Source organism: Peromyscus leucopus, chromosome 14 (genome assembly GCF_004664715.2).
Source record: "Peromyscus leucopus breed LL Stock chromosome 14, UCI_PerLeu_2.1, whole genome shotgun sequence".
In the NCBI taxonomy this organism is placed as follows: Eukaryota; Metazoa; Chordata; class Mammalia; order Rodentia; family Cricetidae; genus Peromyscus; species Peromyscus leucopus.
The window spans coordinates 498,558-518,904 of NC_051075.1; the positions used below are offsets into that span (position 1 = coordinate 498,558).

At 39.3% G+C, this 20,347-nt stretch overlaps 1 protein-coding gene and 1 long non-coding RNA gene across 2 annotated transcripts in view; one reads left to right on the top strand and one right to left on the bottom strand.

Annotated features, from left to right (window-relative positions):
- The window catches only part of LOC114708463, a 42,957-nt gene that overhangs the window by 11,680 nt on the left and 10,930 nt on the right, over positions 1-20,347 (top strand). The window lies entirely within an intron of this gene.
- The window catches only part of Slc26a4 (solute carrier family 26 member 4), a 49,100-nt gene continuing 39,495 nt past the window's right edge, over positions 10,743-20,347 (bottom strand). Inside the window, exons 16-21 of the mRNA XM_037210483.1 lie at positions 19,808-19,903; positions 19,002-19,232; positions 16,929-16,983; positions 15,762-15,907; positions 13,082-13,165; positions 10,743-10,971 (exon numbers count right to left, since the gene is read on the bottom strand). Coding sequence (XP_037066378.1) covers positions 10,948-10,971; positions 13,082-13,165; positions 15,762-15,907; positions 16,929-16,983; positions 19,002-19,232; positions 19,808-19,903 — 636 coding nt within the window. The 3' untranslated portion in view covers positions 10,743-10,947. The remainder of the gene's footprint in view (positions 10,972-13,081; positions 13,166-15,761; positions 15,908-16,928; positions 16,984-19,001; positions 19,233-19,807; positions 19,904-20,347) is intronic.

Consider the following 20,347-nt stretch of genomic DNA (forward strand, 5'->3'; position numbering starts at 1 on the left):
GTACTTTTGTAACATCCTTTCCTGTTTCATTGGTAAGTACTTCACTGTGAATCTCTAAAGGATAATCTAGTTGCATGCCATTATCACATCTTAGTTTTTAAAAAATCTGGTTTTATGGAGGAAAAGGGATAGGAGACTTTTCTGGGTTAATGAAACTAAGAGATTTAGAACTGAATGCAATACTTAAACTTGGTCTCCAGACGCAGAAGGAAATGGGCATGAAAACAATAGAGACGTTTTTAACACATATATGCTAAAAAAAAAAATAGCAGAAGGCATTATTTTTCTGAGTAATAATGGTGCTTGAGTTAGAAGATGCATACTGATGTAGTTAGGATAAAGTATAACAATGCAAGTGTAGCTATGGAGACAAGTGTATAGGTAAGGCAGATAGAACCTTTTGTTGGTGATTGTACTAGTGTACTGTTCTTTCAAGTTTTCTGGCATCTAAAATACTGTATAATAAAACATTGGAAATAATTTTAGATTTATTTGAAATAAATACAAGTGCAAACAAAAAATTAAAACTCTTGTATTAAAGACTGAATTTTTATGGTTTCTCCAATTCTATATGTTGATATCTTTGCCCCCAGCTTAAAAAATTATTCATTATTATATGTGTGTATGAAATCCACAGGTCATGTATGGAAGCCAGAGAACAACTTGTGGAGTAAATTGGTTCTCTTTGGACCTTAATGTGACTTGTAGGGATCAAACTCAGGTCTCCAGGGTTGAAGGGCAAATAAGAACCTTTACCCACTAAGCCATCTTGCCAGCCCCAATCTCCACTTTTTATGGTATTAGGAGATGGCGCCTTCAGTAGGTAATTAGAATTAGATGAGGGCATATAAGTGGGGGTTAAATAATGTTCCAGGAAATAATCAAACTGCTTCCATGGAAATCTGTTGGCATTTAAGTTGTATTATCTCCAGGGTACTAAGGCACACGGTCATCTTCTCACCTCTCAGTATACAAACACATAACACTTATTTCTTTAATTATACAGGTGACTTCACGTTTTAGAACAGTAGTTACAGGGTAGGGCACTGAAAGTTTGGCTCTGCAATTTACTCTCTGACTGTCCTTGGAAACTTCCCAAATCTCTCCTTGTCTTAGTATCCTTTGTCTGTCAAATAGGGATGCTTGTCTCAGCCTGCAGTAGTCTTTAGGAGATGAAATTGGCCAGTGAAATTAACTAGCCTCAAAGCCAGCACTTGTAACAACCATCCTCACCATCTTTTCCTTTCCCAGGTAAATAAAAATCCTTGATTCAAACTTGTTTAAGGAGATGATGTCCACTAGGTGGCACTAGCCACATTAAATAAAATACCCTGGTATCCTTGGTCAAAAAATTGGAAGTTATAAAGAAACAAAACTGCTGTAGTAATAATCAATGTACATATCTCAATGTAAGCATACTGTGGCCCCCAAACTAAGCGTGTAACACAAAGTGCATAACATTGGACAGTCAAATGTGCTCTAAATTGTGATTCCAAGACTTTTTTTCTTGTTGTTAATAGGATGTGATTTGGAAAAGTACCCTCTTGAAAACCAGTGATTTTGTACAACAATTGTCTTCACAGACTATTGCTTTACACTGTCAATCACTCAATAACTATTGAGTATTTGCTGTGTGTTTGACACTGTTGTGGGCTCTGTAATAGAACTCTGGATAGATAAGGAGCTGCTCCAGATGAATAGACAGGTTGTAACCAGAGTTGCCTGGCCTAGGACCAGGATTGGGGTGTGTGTGTCATAAAAGCATCCCCTTTGACTATGCTGTTTGTGTCCCAGTCTGAACTTTGCTAGCTCACTCAAATGTTATTTATTTATTTTTTTGAGACACATAATTAAAGAAATCAGTATTATATTTTTCTCTGTGTAGCCCTGGCTATCCTGGAACTCACTCTGTAGACCAGGTTGGCCTTGAACCCAGAGATCTGCCTGCCTCTGCATCCCAAGTGCTGAGATTAAAAGTGTGCGCCACTGCTGCCATAGCTTCAAATGTTATTTTTATCATGGTGTCCACAACCCTTCTACCAACATACCATCTCAGAATTTCTGAAATGGTAACTCCACCCTGGGAGGAAGAGCCACTGCTTATGCTCCCAACTTTCATCTTCTACCCACAATTAAGCTTTATAAGCTTCTTGGAACTGGCTTTCATTTTGGTTTGTTTTTGAGATAGGATCTCATCATGTAGCCCCCAGGCTGACCTCAAACTCATGATTCTCAAGCCTTCACCTGCCTCATTTTGGAATTAAAGATGTACAGTATCACACCTAGTTTGGAACTTGCTTTCTGGTGTGGTAAAATTGACAGAATACACACAACAATTAAACAATAATTTCAGATAGTTGCAAATGCTCTAAAGTGCTTAGAGCAGGGCATGTGCTATAAAGCACCAGTGGCACAGGATGGAGAGAACATCTGTATGCTCTGGGCAAAGACTATCGTGTTGGGAAGAAAAGACCTGGGAAATAAAGCCATGGTCTTTGCTAAACCCTTGGGGAAATTAGGCAAGAAAAAAACTAAATGCACAAGTGCTGAAGGCTGTGGAGTGGTGGAAGAACTGCATGACGCCTGTATACCTCGAGTTTCATGACATCCTGATGGTTAGATGGAAAATGCCAGCCTTGTTTTAAAAGAGGAGAGATACTTCAGTACTAACAGGTTTAATTCAGTTGAGTCACAGGAAAGGAGGGCGACCCCTTACACAAATAGAGGGGTTTCCTTTGAGGGAGCTGAAACACATACCTTACCGTTCTTTTTCTTAGTTTCAATAGTTTTCTCTTGATTCCTTCAATCCATCTGAGTGTTCCTTCCATCTCCTTTCCAGACCATTTAGTTAGGCTTGTCTGCGGGGCTCTGTCCACACTACTCTTCTAATCACCCACTGAATGTTTTTCCATAACAATATTATTCAAAATAGACCACTAGACTACACCCTCCTCTCCAACTCCAGATATTTTTTAATCCTCCAAATTCACATCTCTATTAGCATTTTTCTTTAGCTGCTTATTTGACACTTTGTATAAACACACCTTGAATTTAACACATCCAAAATTGGGATTTGGGGTTTTGAGCCCCCTGCCCCTTTATATAACACAGAAACTGAAGCATGGGCCTCTATTGGGGTTAATCATAATCTCTACCTTGTTATTTGATACATAAAGTATCATGGTTAACATTATTTATGCTCATTAAGACTCCTAGTTCCTCTTTCCCAGAACATTTGGACGAGTGCATTTACACATCCTTCACTTTAGCTTCATGTTGCACCTGCCCCTTCATTCCCTCAATCATCTTCCCTTATTCCATACCAAAGTGATCATGTGTTGAAATGTGGATATCTAAGATTAAAATAGCCTGGAATGCTGATGCATGACATGGAGGAAACCTGCCTCAACAGTCATTTGGACCTGCTGTGAACTTTCAGCAAGGACAAAACAACCCCCCACCCCACCCCCCGCCATGTGTGTGTGTTTCCTGCTGTAACCTGAGCAAACCCATCCAGACTGATATAAATGCTATGTGACTATACATTTAGGAAACATCTTTCTCAGCCCTTATTTCTGACTGCCTAGCCAACCATGTCTCCCTAAACAGAAATTCTGGAACTGCAGTGTCCCATGCCAACCCTCTTCAATTTCAGTAATTATCATCATGCATTAAGTTACTCAGTCAGAATCCCAAAACAAGGAGCAATTATCTTAATTCCTCTTCTCCCTCAATATTAAGCCTGATCAGTAAGTTTTTCTAAATCTGTCTCTCATACATCCTAAACCTCTGCAATAGCCTTCTTCCTTTTCCAACTTCCAGACTTGGGATAAATATGCCTTCCATTCTACACAGTCAGAAGGTGATAAAGGATCTACCACAAGAATTCTGTCCCCTGCTCTTGCCCCTTGCCAACTTGTTTGTTCGTGTGAAAACTAAAATGATATATCCTTTTGAGCCTTTGAGGAAAATGCCTTGTACACAAAAATAAACAAATCTACATTTCTTAGAAGAACCTTTTTAAAATGTAAATCTGGCTGGATGTGATAGCCTCAGCACTCCCGAGGAAGGGGCAGGCAGATCGCTGAGTTCAAGGCCAGTTTGGTCTACAGAGCGAATTCCAGGACAGCCAAAGCTGCACAGAGAAACCCTGTCTCAGGGAAAACAACAACAACAAAAACCCTTGTATCTGTATTCAATCCATGTATACTTGTCAGTATTCCTTAAAAATGCAGTGTAACTAATCTCACAATATGTACACTTTATTGGTTCTTGTAACTAATACAAAGATGATTTGAAGTGTATAGTACATACAGGTATGGTAGTGCACACCTGTAATTCCTGTGACCACACCTCTGTGATACTGCTTTTCGTGGTATGTTTGCCTCTCTGTTAGTCATTTCCCACATTAAACTATTAATTTAATTAGAACAGAGAGTGTATCTGTTTTGTTTACCATTCGCTGGATGCCTAGTCCCTAGTCTTGTGCCAATTATAAAATGGGTACACAGTAAGGTTTGATGAATAAATGAATGAGGATCTGATGAAAAGTCTAGTGCCTGGGCTAAAGGCAGGAGAAGCTGATGAAACAAGAAGAAGATAGCCTGGACTTCTTGAGCAAAATTGATCTCACATTTCTCCAGAGTAGCTCCTTGGTCCAAGTTTCCTCACACCATGTGACTAGCTGTGTGGATACACCAGCCACCCAGTGTGCAGGAGAGCAGACACACCACACTCCCAGTGCTTTAATTCCTTGGGAGGAAGCAGAAACATAGAGCCCTCATTTACTAAAGCTTGTTATTTTGCCACAGACACTTAATAACTGGTTTAAACAAAAAATATTAAGCAATCTCTTCTTTGTTTTAGAGACTAAATGTTCCTTTTTTACGAGCAAGTAAAACCACAAAAAGTCAGTAAAATGCAAGCTCTCACACATTAAAAGGAAAGTGTAACTCTACAATCTCAAATCAGTATCTATTCTCTCCTCCATGTTTTAAAATAGTACATTTTTCTTTTCTTGATGATAAAAATAAGACTTCATATAATTTTATATAATTTAATACTAAAATCTTGCAAAGATAAACTATGGAAACAATCACATCAATGGAACTGGCTTTAATTTCTAAATCACAAAAGCTACTATGTCTCCTTTCATCTCCTACTCTCTCCTTGGGAACAAAAAAAAGAAAAGAAAAACAAAAGCCTCATTCATCTCCACTTTAATTTCCTCTGAATCTATTTCTAGGTACCTAGGTCAGCTGATTGGATTAGCCAGGTAATATAACCCACCATTTTGCCTTTATCTTTTACCAGATGAGATTAAAATCTAAGCTCCTTAATTTAGTATGTGAGTCCCTTCATTATCTGGCTCCTGTCCTGCTTCCAGCCTTTCTCACCACTTCCTTCCCTGACTCAGTTGGGAGCTTACAGATAAAGGCCATGGACTCACAAGTCTTGAATGTGTCCAGACCTTTCCTACTCTAACAGAAACTTTGGAGTGCCACATGTTACCAGGGTGTTGAGATCCTCTCTCAGGTTTCCTAGTCTTGCTAGTAAAAGAATGTAAAAACTGACTAAGAAGAATGCTTGAGGATAATTTTATCAGTGTTTAAAAGAAAGACCTCTGTAGATAGAGTTTTCTTTGGACAACCAGCTCACAAAAAAAAAAAAAAAAAACGACATGGAGACTTATTAATTATGAAAGCCTGGCCTATAGCTTAGGCTTGTTTCTAACTAGCTCTTATAACTTAAATTAACCTAGTTTTGTTAATCTACATTCTACCACATGTCTTTTTACCTTTCTTTCATTCTGTATGTCCAACTTCCTCCATGTCTTGTTGGCATCTCTTTTGTGCCTCGATTATCTCCTCCTACTTCCTCTCTCTGACCTGAAATCCTGTCTATACCTCCTGCCTAGCTATTGGCCATTCCACTTTTTATTATACCAATCACAGCAATGGCTGGCAAGCTTAAATCTCAGCTGCTGTTCTGAGGCAGAAGATGAAGAAGAGTAAGAGAGAAAACCATGCAGTTTGAATTAAGCATATATGTTCAGTAATGGAGGCCAAGCCATATGGTAGATGAGAAGCCACCTAATAAAAGAGTGTGGGGAGCTTCAGAGAAAGAGTAAGGAAGCCCACAGTGTTAGAGAAAGCATGCTTAGGAAGAGGAAAAAGAAAAGGAAAAGTTACACTTTTTTGAGTAAGTACTTAGAAAAGCAGATATGCTTAACAGGGTTATATCTCCATAAGTGATTATACCAGGGAAAGTACATTATCTCAAAAAAAAAAAAGTACATTATGTCATTTAAAGGATAGTTATTTCTCCCAGGCTTTAGGTGAATCAATCTTCCCAAGAACTGGTCCCTTAATTCAGTGATTAACTGCTCCAATTGGATTACCTTTATGTTTGGGTTATCGTGGACTGCAGGAGCACTCTCAACCCCCACACACAACTTCAGTAGACCTTCTGTGGCTTATATACACTAGCCTCAGGGCCATTTGCAACAAAGTGTGGCATTACATGCAAATAGCAGAGAAAGGAACAGGAGTAAGTAAACAAGACCTCAGATGATGATCCACCTCCTCCTATGTGGCAGCACCAACAAACAACACATCCAATTTGGGGGTTGTTTCCAAGTGGTTATGCTGTTCTGATGAGCATGAGCAAAGGGAAAAGCTGAAGGCAGGGTAGAGGGAAGAAAACAGAAAGCAGAAAAGAATGCTGGGATAATGAGATATCAGGAAAAGAAAACTCAAACTAGAAGACTGATCTCTATTTGTATCCTTTAGAATTCACAGAAATGAGCAAGATTCTCTCATACTACACAACACCGCATCTCCTGAGTTCTTGGCCTCCTTCCTTGGCCCTGTGTCTTCTTCCTGTAAGAGTCACATACCCTTTATTTTCTCCTTCCGCCTCTTTGCCATGCTAGAACATACGCCCCAGCACAGCAGGTTCTTTATTTTGTTCCTGTACAAATTTCAAGCACCAAGAAGAATGAGTGGTGACACACATTAGATTTTTTAGTATTTCTAGATGGCTGAGTTAAGTGACAATTAGTGACACTGACTAAGGCTAACATGGATAGAGAATGGCAGTCTTCCAAGACAGCCAGTGTTTCCTGAACTTTCAGGACTACAGTTAAGCTCTACTACAACTCAACTTCTTGCTTACCTGGTTCTGCTTATTGGTTCTCCATCATTTCTCTGCATCAGGGCCATTTGTGGTTCTGTCATTTTTTTTTTTAACTATCTCTTTTGTTCCTCTGACTTTCTCCCCTAACTATATTTATTCCTGTTTCTTCCATTCTTTCTAGACACATCATTCATGTGGCTTGCTTGTGGGTAGAGTTTGTATAATTAAACTACAAGGGCCTGGGATTTCATTGTTTCAGTGTTATTAGCATGGTAAGTCCTGTTCTTCCCGAAGCAAGACACTTTATGTAGCTCGCTTGACACAGATGCAGAATAACTTTAATTTTATTGACTGTCATCTTGGAGACCTAAGTCTCCAATACAGTATCTCAATATTTCTGAAACATGGACAAATACTTCACAGGAATGCCCATAGCACAGCACTATTCATAAAAACCAAAACTACAAACAGTACAAATAATGAAAACCAGTTGAATGGCTAAATACTTGAACAGTAGAACATTACATAACAGGAGAACCAGTAAATGGCTGCTGCTGCAGAGACAGACGAATCCTCATAATTCTAACAATGAAGTAAGACAAATACACAAATAAAGAAAAAAAGAAAGAATAGTTATATTTATTGCAGTTCAAATAAAACAGGTTGTAGCAGGTATGGTGATACATATCCATAATCCCAGCACCCAAGAGAGTGAGATGGGAGAATTACAAGTTCAAGAACAGCCATGGCTACATAACCCAGGTCTCAAAACAACTACAAAACAGGTTTTAGAAATTAAAACAGCTGTCATTCTAGTGTCAATGGCTAGGAGTGAAAGTTTTCCGGGAGCGGGGTATGCTTGTGTGTTAATATAGGTATGACTAACAGGAATGCACTTGTTTTGTGAAAATTCTTTATACAGTGTGTCTGTGTATATGTATATGTGTGTGTACACACACATATGGTACTGCGTTGAAAATTTTGCTTAGAATGATGAACACTAATATATTATATATTTGGGTGAGAAGAGAGAGAACTTGTGGGACATTGTTTACCACACTGATGTTTACCACACCGACTACCACATGAAATCATATGCTTACACATAGAATAGAAGTGGGATAAAGAGAACATCAAAATAATGATGAGCAGTGGCAAACCTGGAATGTCGGATTTAAAATATGTTTAATAGCTCTTCTGAGAGAGGACACAAATAAGTAGTAAAAAAGGTAACATGGGGTCAGATTTGGTAACACACACCTGTTGAGCTCAGCACTGAGGAAGCTGAGGTAGGAGTGTCACAAGCTTGAGACTAGCCAGGACCCTGTCTTGGGGATGAAAACACCAAATCCAAAACAAAAGATAACTTTACATTTATTAAATAATACATTTCCAGGTTTACATATATTGGTTTTGTTTTTCATTTGCTATTGAATTTCATATACACTAGTGGAATCATCTTATAGGTTAGGAATATAACAAAGAACAACTTTAATTTCAAATTAAACACACTATACAGTATTCTTGTTATTCATAAAATGCATAAAAGAAAACAGTATTCCCAGAGTGTGCTGTGACATAATCTTTTATAGTCACCATGGACCCAAGATTTTATAAGACTAGCTTTATTATAACATGGAACTTTGGTATTTCCTTTAAAGAAAAAAAAGCAGTATTTTACTCTTTTAAACAGAAGTATTCATCCATTTTCTGCAAGACTATTATTACATAATCTTTAGAGATACTATTGTTCCATTATAGGCAAGTGCCACAATGAGGATGAGATAGCAGTATGATTCTGGTATGCCCTGGTCAGCTACAACCAGAATGCATGGTCAGCTGCCTTCATGGGGCAGCTATCATCTTCCTTCAGAAGTCAACACATGGCTTCTAACTGTATTTAAGAAGAAACCAGGAATAGAATAGAACATTATGCCTTTAGAATACCAAGGACATTTAGGAATTGCACACATCTGAGCCAGAGAACCCTATGGTTCTCAAGCAGAGCATCTCAGCTGAGGCTACATACTTGTTTTTCTCTAGAAATAAAATGCAATTTTACTCCAGTATGAACTATGTAGTTAGTGCAGGAAACGAAAGACTATATATTACATGGATACCTAGAAATTGTTGGTACTCAAAAAATATCAAGTAAAAAAATTTAAAAAGTAGGAAATATTCTGGCTTGAAATGTGTATTTTTAATGCACATTTCCGATGTGTATATTCAAAACTATTTTTATTTTTGTATTGACTCCATTTAGAATACTTTGTATTTAAAAGCTCACTTTAAACATAGACTACTATAGATAATTTACTTTTTAGTTTTTTGGGTTTTTTTTTTTTTTTTTTGCGGGGGTGGGGGAGTGGGGGTTTTGTTTGTTTGTTTCGAGACAGGGTTTCTCTGTGTAGCTTTGGAGCCTGTCCTGGAATTTGCTCTGTAGACCAGGCTGGCCTCAAACTTGCAGAGATCTGCCTGCCAAGTGCTAGGACTAATGGTGTGTGCCACCACCACTCTGCCTTAGATTATTTTTAAAGTGGTTAGAAATCCATTTATGACTGTTTCCTCTGAGTACTATTGAATAGTTAGAGAAAAGCTTGTTCTCATCACCATGGTCTTCTATAAAAAAAGGGTTTGGTCAAAATTGTCTTCATGTTAGATTTTTTAAGATGTGGTCTCACTGTGCAGTGCAGTAGACCATGATCTCTTGCTCCTCTTGACCCAGCCTCTCAAGGTCTAGGATTGTAGATCTGAACCACTATGCCTGGCTCTCATGCCAGACCTTAAGTAGAAGAGAGCTTATCTGCCCTTCTACAAGGAGCACTTATACACAAACAGATAACCCAAAGCTGCATTTTAAAATAGAGATTATAGGGAATAGAGAGATGGCTCAGTGGTTAAGAGCACTTGTTGCTCTTGCAGGGAACCTGGGTTCAGTTCCCAGCACCTATACAGCAGCTCACAACCACCTATAACTCCACACCCAGGCTATCTGATACTCTTTTCTAACCTCTTGGGCACCAGGCACATACATGGTACACAGACACATACATGAACAAGACACTCATACACAAAATAAATCTAAACAAAATTATGTTTCAGAGATTGATTTTATTTTTTTAAGCTCAGTAATGAGTGCATTAGTAATTCTGTTTTACCTTTCTCACTGCGATCAACACAACACATGGATTTCAGGGTCAATCAGGGAATCATCTTTCTTTTTGATTAGTCCTTCCTGACTCACTAGCCAATGAAGTCTGTGTTGCATCAACACTTACTGCAACTTAACAGGGATAGAGCCTACCCTGTGGGCACAGACAGCAAACCTGTTTTGGTGTTAGTAGCACTGAGCACAGCTGATTTTCAGGGATAATTCTCATGGTTTTGGATATTTTAGAGCTAAGCTGCTTATTTTCTACATTAAGACATAGAAATGGCAAGTGTTTCTTGTGTAATACCTACGAAGTTTAAAAATGTAAATTTTCTTTTTTTTTTTTTTTTTTTTTTTTTTGTTTTGTTTTTCGAGACAGGTTTTCTTTGTGTAACAGTCCTGGCTGTCCTGGAACTCACTTTGTAGACCAGGCTGGCCTTGAACTCACTGAGATCCACCTGCTTCTGCCTCCCAAGTGCTGGGATTAAAGGCGTGTGCCACCACGGCCCAGCTAAAAATGTAAATATTTCTAACATAGCAGTAAAAGGATGGCTGTTTAAGTACGAAGAAATAATCAGTGCAGAGAACACTTGCAGAGAATGACCTGATGGCCAAGTCTGTCTAGGAGTCCTTGCTGACAGTGACCCCTGAACCCACTCTCAGGAAGCAAGTCTACGCATGGCCTGTGAAAGAAAAGGGGAAACAAAATATTGACCAACTTAGTTCTCTTTAGGGCTACGTTATCTTTTTTAAAAATATGTTTTTCTAGTATTGGTTGCTTGATTGTTCCCAGATATGTATCATTAAAAAAAAGGAGAGAAGACAATTTCAATTCTCATCATACTTCTAATTGGGTTTATGTAAAGCAGCGATTACTGTTCATTGGACACTAAGTACAAAACCCTACTCTTCATATGCACCCTTCAACTGATTAAATGAAAGAGGGTTGTGCTGGCTGAACAGCCAGTAAGAACCAGATTCAGGAGTAGCTCAACAGGTCTGTCTGGTTTCAAATCCCAACTGCTACAATGCTTCATAACCTTAGAAGCCTTGGCTGAATGATCGCTTTATGTGGAAATTAGTAACAATCTATTCCACAGTGTGGTAGTCACTCAAGTTCCTTTATTTATTTATTTATTTATTTCTTCATTCATTCATTCATTTCTTGGGGATAAGATCTCTAGCCCAGGTTGACATCAAGCCCCAGAGGTAGCTTCAGATACACTTCAACTTCTGATCTTCCTTGCCTTTACCTCCGAAGTGTTGGGATTACAGGAATCCATTTATTTTGTGCTGGGAATCGAACCCAGGACCTCATAGAGTCATAAATTACCAAAGCTGGAAAGACTTCTTGGTTTAATAATGACTTTTATAGGCTTATTAGGGGGCCAAGACACCAGGCTTGTGATTTTCATTCTAACATTACTTTCTTGCACGAAATTCTCTGCCTAATTTTACTACAGGGGCTTGAATATTACCTAGTGCTTTCCATCAGGACCTGGAAAGTCATCATAGTTTGCTTATCAGACTTGAAGTAAGTATGTGAGATGACAGTCAAAACCAAAACTGTTAATAAACTGGATCCAAAATGCAGTCTAGCAGAACTGAATATGATCTTGCATTTGAGACAGAAACCAATTGCCTAAGTATGAACGGAGAACCCAGGTCTATCATAGTTTGTGTGAAAATGCACCTGTCTTTATTTGACTCCTGTTAAATAGAGCCCAAGATTTTAATGTAGCTATAATAAAAACAGACATATGTTCTTTAAATATCTTGATGAGCTCAAAATGGTCATGGTTGCATGGTTTCCATGGCAACCTAACTACTTGTAGCTCCCTTGTTGGCCAGCAAAACATTGATAGACTGCTTATCTGTGAAGACTAACAGAAGGAATTGGAAAAAGCTGCCCTGGGAGTCTGATGGAAACAGAGGTGCTATCAAAGAGTGATAGCCTGGCCCAAGGGAAGGCCTGTGTTGCTAGGGAAAGCATAACTGGTAGTTATTACAGAAAGGCCAAGCTCACTTTCATAGGCACAATTAACTGGGATTTCTATCCATGGAAACTTCCCTTGAGAAGTCACTGGTTACCAGTGTCTGGAAATTTTCACAGAGAATCTAAATTAAGTGAATCAGGTTGGTGTAGGAGGGATTTCTGCACGGGCTGGAATATCACAGTATTGGTTTCCAAGAAAACTTTCAATTTAAAATTATTTTAATTCTCGGCCTTTTGGCTAAGATCAAGTATAAAGTTATCTTATTTTTATTTATATCCTTTGGTAATTTAATGATAAAAAATTATCTGATCTTCCGTGGTTGTTCTCATTTTGCTTCGAAGTAAAACCCTAAAGTTTACTCAGATCCTTCAAATTCAGTCAACTGTCCTAGAAACAATCTGATGGCATGATCACCTGAAACAGCCTCAGCCTGGTGCAAAGGAAGTGTGTAAGCCAGTGAAGACTGACTGTGGCCCTACGTTAGAAATCCCCTGTCCCCTTTCCCTACCCCATAGCCTTAGGTCTCTAGGAAGAAGTGTGCTTTGAGTTCAATATAAAATCAGAACTAGCCTATGGCGACCAGTCACTGGTCATCTCTCTGTGCCCAAAATTAAAGTTCCCCAAGTCTTTGTCATCCTTGAGGGAATTTCCTCTTTCCATTTCTCCTCCTATAAAGCTATACCTTTCAGGATGTTTTTGGATTTTCCCTGGATGGCTCTTAAATGATTCACTGCTTGTTCACTCCATTTATTCAATATTAAATCCAATTATTTTCTACATAAAATAATGACCATACCTCATCCTGAACATCAAGTTCTTCCTCATTCTTCTCTGCTTCCATCAGTTCAAGAGGATCTTTACAGTCTTGAATGAGGGTGATCTTGACAAAGAACATACACAGTATTTATTGGAAATACAATAACATCAAATATAGCACATACCACTGAAATGATTTGAAGCTTTTCTGATACTGTCATCTGTAATCTATGGATTTCAGAATCCTCTTCTAATTTCTTGCTCCTTCATATTTCTCATCTTAGGAGTTTCCCTCTACCATTTTTTAAAAACATTCAAACTGGTACAGTTTTCCCCTGTGTAAACTCCTTTAACAGCTTTCTTCTCTACCTCTGAAGTATGTACCTCTTAACAAGACACCCCCAACAGGCAGTCAATAGTGCTTGTCTTTTGACAGCTAAGCTAAGAACACTTAATACAGCTTTGAGAACATTTTGATTATACCACAGTGGGCTGGTGACTCAGGACAATATAGGGTCCCAACCTGAATTTAGTGGAATTTAATTTTATTGGAGGAAGAGTTGGCTGTTTAGGACATTTCTGCTTTTCAGGGATAATGTATGTATAATTTAATCCTTTCCATGGAGGATATCATGTAGCCAGAAGATTTCTCCAGTCCCTTCCAGCCCTGAGGTCCTGCAGCCGCTTATAAAATAATCACTCAGATGTTTAATATTATTTACAAACTGTATGGCCTATTGGCTCAGGCTTCTCACTAGCTAGCTCTTACAACTGAACTTAACCCATAACTATTAATCTATGTACCACCACGTGTTCCTTGGCTTTACCTGTGTCACATTACGTGTTGCTCCTTGGGCAGCTAGCTTGTGTTTCCTCTGCCTCTGCCTTTCTTCTTCCTGTCTCTCTCTTGGATTTCCTGCCTGGCTATAACCTGACTCAACATAGGTCAGAGCAGCTTATTTATTAACCAATGGGAACACCATATATTCACAGTGTACAGAAAGACATCCCCCAACACAATATAACTTGCATTTTTCTTGTTCGTTGAGGACATTTCTAAAGTAATACCAAGTATATACCAAAGCTAAAATGTCATCCTATAGTACTAGTTTTCTACTTTTTGTCTCACAAATAGCCCAGTGCTCTTTATTGATGTGAAAGTCAGTTAGAAGGCCAAGTCCCTGTACAAATGGTCTTAATATGATGGAATGGTGGATGCAGACTGTGGCTATACTAGGATAAATCTTGTAATAAATCTCTGCATCTAATATCTGAGCAAGTGACTTTCTGAAGGAAAGGAAACCACTTGGTGAGGATGGGTCAAGTTTCACGATGGACCCTGTGGAGACAGGCAAGTTTCCCAGTCTCACTGGAGCCAGAAATGCTCTGCCCACCTTGCAAGCAATCATTTATACTCTAGCTAACATAGACTGAAAGTGAAAATCTAGGCCAGCCACTCACAGCACCTCACTGACTGAATCAGTCTAGTCTGATATAGTGAGTGCACTGTTCCTCATTCAGCTTTATCATATTTGTGGCCTAAGATTTTACATCAGAATGGGTGCTAACAAATCACAGAACTGCTTTCCTGTTGAGAAGGAACTTGGTGCCGTGGTTTTGTTTTACTTTTGAAGTGTGATCTCAAAAAGCTATATGAGCCAGCTTTGTTTTTAATCTAGGATTAGAATTTTTTTTTAAAAAAAGAATTATTTATTACAGTGTTCTGTTTGCTTGTATCCCTGCAGGCCAGAAGAGGGCACCAGATCTCATTACAGATGGTTATGAGCCACCATGTGGTTGCTGGGAATTGAACTCAGGACTTCTGGAAGAGCAGCCAGTGCTCCTAACCTCTGAGCTACTCTCCAGCCTGGGTTAGAGATTTTTAAGTTGGATAGGAAACAAAGGTGGTGAATTTTAGATTAGCATCTTACATGTAGCTTTCCTTTTTTAAAGAAAAAATTTTTATTTATTTTATGTGTATGAGTGTTTTGTCTACACATACGTCTGTATGCCAAGTGTGTGCCTGGTACCCACAAAGGCCAGAAGAGGGTATCAGATTTGCCTTTGACTGGAGTTACAGAGGGTTGTAAGCCACCATGGGGGTGCTAGAAACTGAATCTGGGTCCTCCGGAGAAGAACCTAGTGCTCTTAACCACTGAGCCATCTCTCCAGCCCCCAGCTTTTCTTTTTAGTAGGTATGGACACTTGTATATTTGAGATGGACACTTTCAATAGCTTGGGCTGCTCTTTTCACCAGGAACATTGGCAGAACATCCTCTGTACTGACAGCTAAAAAGAATAATGCAATAGTTTCTGAGTTAGTTAGCCTTCAGTCTTCCAAGCTCCTCATTTTTTGCTCTTTGCTTGTTTTCCAAAGATCACTTATGAATTGAATCTTAACTTTGTAAATTAAGGATTCCACATTGGTATAATATATACTACATTTATGCACACGCGTCACAGAAAATCCAAGATTCAGTGCTGTCTTCTAAAAAAGCATTACAGCTGATGCCACATTTGTCAGTGAACATGCACACTGCAGAACTCTTAAGTCTTGAGCACCAACCTTCCTAAAAACTACTTCAGTCCTCCAGTCTTTCCAGCAGTAAGTGGTTTTATCCCCACTTCACCCAGGAGAAACTGGCTCTTAGAAGTTCAACAGATGGCCTAAAAGCCAAAGGTTAGCCTGGCTTTCAGACTAGAGTTAGGTGAATGTTTACCGTCTCTAGAAGAGAATCCTGGCCCTCCCTGGATTTAACCTGGTTCTTCAGATAGAGTATAGCATCATGAACCGTCAGAAAGAATCTGTCCTTTCTAATGTTGTCATCAAAGAACCCACACTGCTCCATCTTCTCTAGCACATCATCTGCAAAGGAAAAAAGATGTTTAGTTGCTAGAAAAAGGATTTTTGTAACATCAAATGATATCAGTTTTTTTTTTTTTTTTAAATTTGGTAGCACCTTTTCATTATTTTCTCATTTCTAAATTGTGACCCTGCTCTAACATAGCTGTCTTTCTTTACCAGCAGCACACAGCATGGTCAGCCCACAGTTGCTTGCAGTCTGTCTTGGTGACCCTTTTGCCAAGCCAATGTTCCCATCCCCCAGTTGCTGTGAACCTGGCTGCTGGTTCACATCTGTGCCCTTTTCAGAGAATTTCTCTGGCCACTGGGAGCTGTATAACTTGAAGAGGCCTGGGGAACTCCCACACATACCTGGCCTGCATCCACTGACTGACAGATGAAGGTATAAAGTGGGGCCCTGCATAACCACCCCTGACTACAGCCACTTGTGCAGTCAAACTTCTGACATCAGGCGCTTGACCAGCCTCATCTCCTGCCCTGTCCCTCTTCCCTCATGCCCTCAACCACTTGTGCATAAATCTCCATCTCAGGCTCCCTCCTCTACTTATAGACAAGCACCAGTACCCTCCTCTACTTATAGACAAGTCACAGAGACTCATACTTGGCATTTCTCCTGTTCCAAAAGATCTTCATTGTCTCACCTCTGCTCTCCCCAGAAACAATGTCCCCACAGTCACTAACACCGTTATCAGGAAACAAGTTTCAATACTTTGCTGGCTCTATGGCACAAATCGGAAGAAATCTCTTTCAAAGCTCAAAAATGCCCTAAGCTACTGTAATAGGTACACAGTTATTTGTGGTGATGAAAAGTTTTGGAAATAGCACACAATTATTTAATGTTGTGATTAACTGCATATTTAAAGGTTACTACGATGATATTTTCTTAGACATTCTGTACTATAATACAAAATAGTTTTCTTTTAATTTTGTTTGATTTTTTTAGAAGGTCTTCAGACATCATATATTCACATTCCAAGGAAGGAGATGTGGGGCAAGTTTGATATATGTGCACATAGGCATTTACCTTGAAGCAGAGCAAAGTACACATTCACATCAATTCTCTGAAATTCTTTGACAATCTAAAAATAGAAAAGAATTCAGTCATATTTAAACATTTGCTCAGGAGAAATGTCAACATTTCTATGGTTAATCAAGACTTTCAGGAGAGTTTATTACTGGAAAACCATAGATATTTTCAGCCTGACATAATGCTGTAGATAAAGATGTATGTGATGGGCCGGGTGGCGGCGGCGGCGGCGGCGGCGGCGGCGGCGGCGGCGGCGGCGCACGCCTTTAATCCCAGCACTCGGGAGGCAGAGCCAGGTGGATTTCTGAGTTCGGGGCCAGCCTGATCTACAGGGTGAGATCCAGGACAGGCACCAAAACTACACAGAGAAACCCTGTCTCAAAAAACAAAAACAAAAACAAAAACAAAAACAAAATATATGTGATGTATCTTAAGAAACAGCACACCAAGTAAGGTAGCTTGTGCTGGTAATGCTGTCACTCAAAAGGCTGAAGCAAGGGCCTTTTAATTCAAGGGTTACATAGCAAGACCTGTTTTTAAAAAGACAGAGGAAAAACAACATCCAGTGTGTGCTAGCCAGCAATTCATAACACAGAGGTACTCAATAAATATTTGTAGAAGGACCGAAACAATGAAGTAGTTAGGCTCCCAAATAGTTCTTGCTCATTGTAACAAAAAGTGTAAGACTTACCAAAAAGTCAAATCTCACTAAACATCCAGGTCTTTGTTTTAAATGTACCAATGCCAATTATCTTGATTTCACTTTTGTACTATAGTTTTTTATGCCATATAACTATTGGGAGAAATTAGGAAGGAGGCACATAGAATTTCTCTAATATCCCTCAAAACTAAGTGTGAATTTACAATGACCATTAAAAGTTTGATTTTTTTAAAAAAAATCCAGACTAATTGTCACTAGAACATAAACAGCTATTCAAGTGTGGAACATATTCTGGCATTAGGACTCTATAAAAGCATTAAACCAAGGGGCCAGTATAATCTATACGCCAAGAGATATCACTGCGCAGGGGGAGATAAACAACAAAGAGCCAGCATGTGTTCTCAAATGAGCTAACAGACCTGCTGAGAGAACAGAGCCTCACAGCATATTCTCATAGTCTTTTGCCAAATGTAAATACTCACCTGACTAGCATCCAGACTCTGGCATCAGTTTCTGCTCCTGCAGTGGTAGCCCTCAGCTAAGCTAAAACTAGACAGAAGCCCGTTTCCTGTAATTATATCTCTTGTTGGTGCCTTACCCTGCTGGCCTCTCTGTCTGACCCTCTTGGTACCTACCTGAAGCTTCATCTAAATTTAACACTTGGGATAACACCTATTTAAAGTACGTTGAAGCACCTACTGCAGTTGTTTGTACGATGACTGAATGTTTACCTTCCTCTTTAGTAGAGACACTGTGCCTACCTCATCACGAGTCTTCTGCTAGGTGGAGCAATTAGCACACATTGAAGCATCGAATGAATGAACTTGAGATTCTGCTGTTGCTCTTGGTTCTGTGAGTGCTTCTGTCCAGCATGTTGCTTACTCTTGCCCTGACTTCCTGGGTATGACCCAAGGCCTGCCCTTGCTTCTTAACAATGCCTGCCTCTTCTAGTTCAGTCCTATTGCTGTTCCATAACAAGTAGAATATAATACTTAACACAAGCTGTACCACTTTTCCTTGTTTTCATGGAAAACATTTACATTCTCAGAAAAATAAAACATATTAACATCTTCTAAGAGACGTCTGTGTGCCAGATACTCTTCTGTATTACTTATATGTGCTGCTCACTTGATCTTCATGATACCTGTGTAGTAAATACCATCATTCTGGTTATATTACAAAAGAAGAAGCCAAGACAAAGGCCCATTAAGAAACTTGTTCTTGGTAGTGGAGGCAGGATTCGCTTCACAGAGCCTGACTCCAGAGCTTATACTCTATTGCCAAAAAGGAGGAGGGAGAGGAGGAAGAAGAAGAGAGACGAAAATTCACTTAGACAAATTACAGAGCCCTTTCACACAGCCGAGTGAACCAATACCCCAAGTCTACAGTACAAACAACCAGAACCTCACCATTCGCAATGACCTCACTCCTACCACATCCAGGAAGGACACAGCTCCACAGTCCAGCACCAGGCTGTGGATTGGCACTTTGGGGACATTCACTTTAACCGGGAGTTCAGAGTTCCAGTCCACTTGAATCTCAATTTCTTTGGTTGGAATATCAAGTTCCTCTGGCTCTTCAATATCTTCATCAGGTTCAAAAGCATTATTTGATGAACCAACATCACTTATGATCCCATTCTAACAAAGAAAACACCACTAACTTTATTGTCAATAATACAAAATACCTTTCATCAGTTCACCCCAAACTGATCAAAAGTCCTGCATGGACCACTTAGAAAACCAATATAGCAAGGGAATGCAGTCTTGAAGAATGAATTTTACTGCCATCTATACTTTGCTACTCTCTAAGAAGAAAATGGAAGACCAAGGAGCCAAGAAATTGGATTTCTGGATGATTGTGGGACTTTTTCAAGAGATACAGAAAAGTCACAGCAAAAACTGTGAAAGTTCATGAAATTACTATTGTAGTTTTCTGGCACTGAATTTGTACCTTGTTCTTTTCAGTAAAAATAATGTTTAAAAATAGTACAGATGCTCATTTTTAATGGGGGCTGCCTCTGTTTTGAGGGAGCTCTACTGGTCTCATTACCACACCCTTCCCCTGGAGCCTACAACAGATAGGTTGTTCTGGGATGCACGTCTGTCATCCGCTCTTGTGCATCTGGACACCAAATGGGGTGGTTTTAATTTTAGACCATCTAACTGCTTTCGTCAGAGAAAGGGCCTAGAGGGGGAGAAAGATGTTGTCTCACCTTTGTTGCCCTTAATTGTCCTTTTTTGATGAGTTTCTGTATTCTCCTCAGTGCTTTCAGCCTTTTGTTATAAACTCTAATGGCATCAAATCCAACCTTTGGAAATAAATGTCAGTTACTTAAAATGTCTGGTTCTTAATGTTCCATGGCATTTGTTATCTGAGGGATTGTTTCTTTTTTATTGTTACTTATGTGTCTGTATGTGGGTATGTGCACATGTGGGTGCTGATGTCCAAGGAGTCCTGAGGAGGAGTGACAGGGGATTGTGAACTCCCCTACTGAGTTCAGACTTGGTGCTTCAAAGAACAGTAAGCTCTCCTAACTTCTGAGCCATCTCTCCAGACCCCAGAATGGCTATTTCTTAAAAGATACTATTTTGAAAGAAACCCTGCCGGAATAAAAAAAAAATTATGAGGTCTAAGGGAGTAGACTCCTCTTTATCGCCAGGCACCCTACCCCACTAGAGATGAGGAGGGAAGACTAGCAGGTTAAAGGCTCTAAGCCAGTAAAAAAGACAAAATCGGGGTAGGTGGGGGGGAA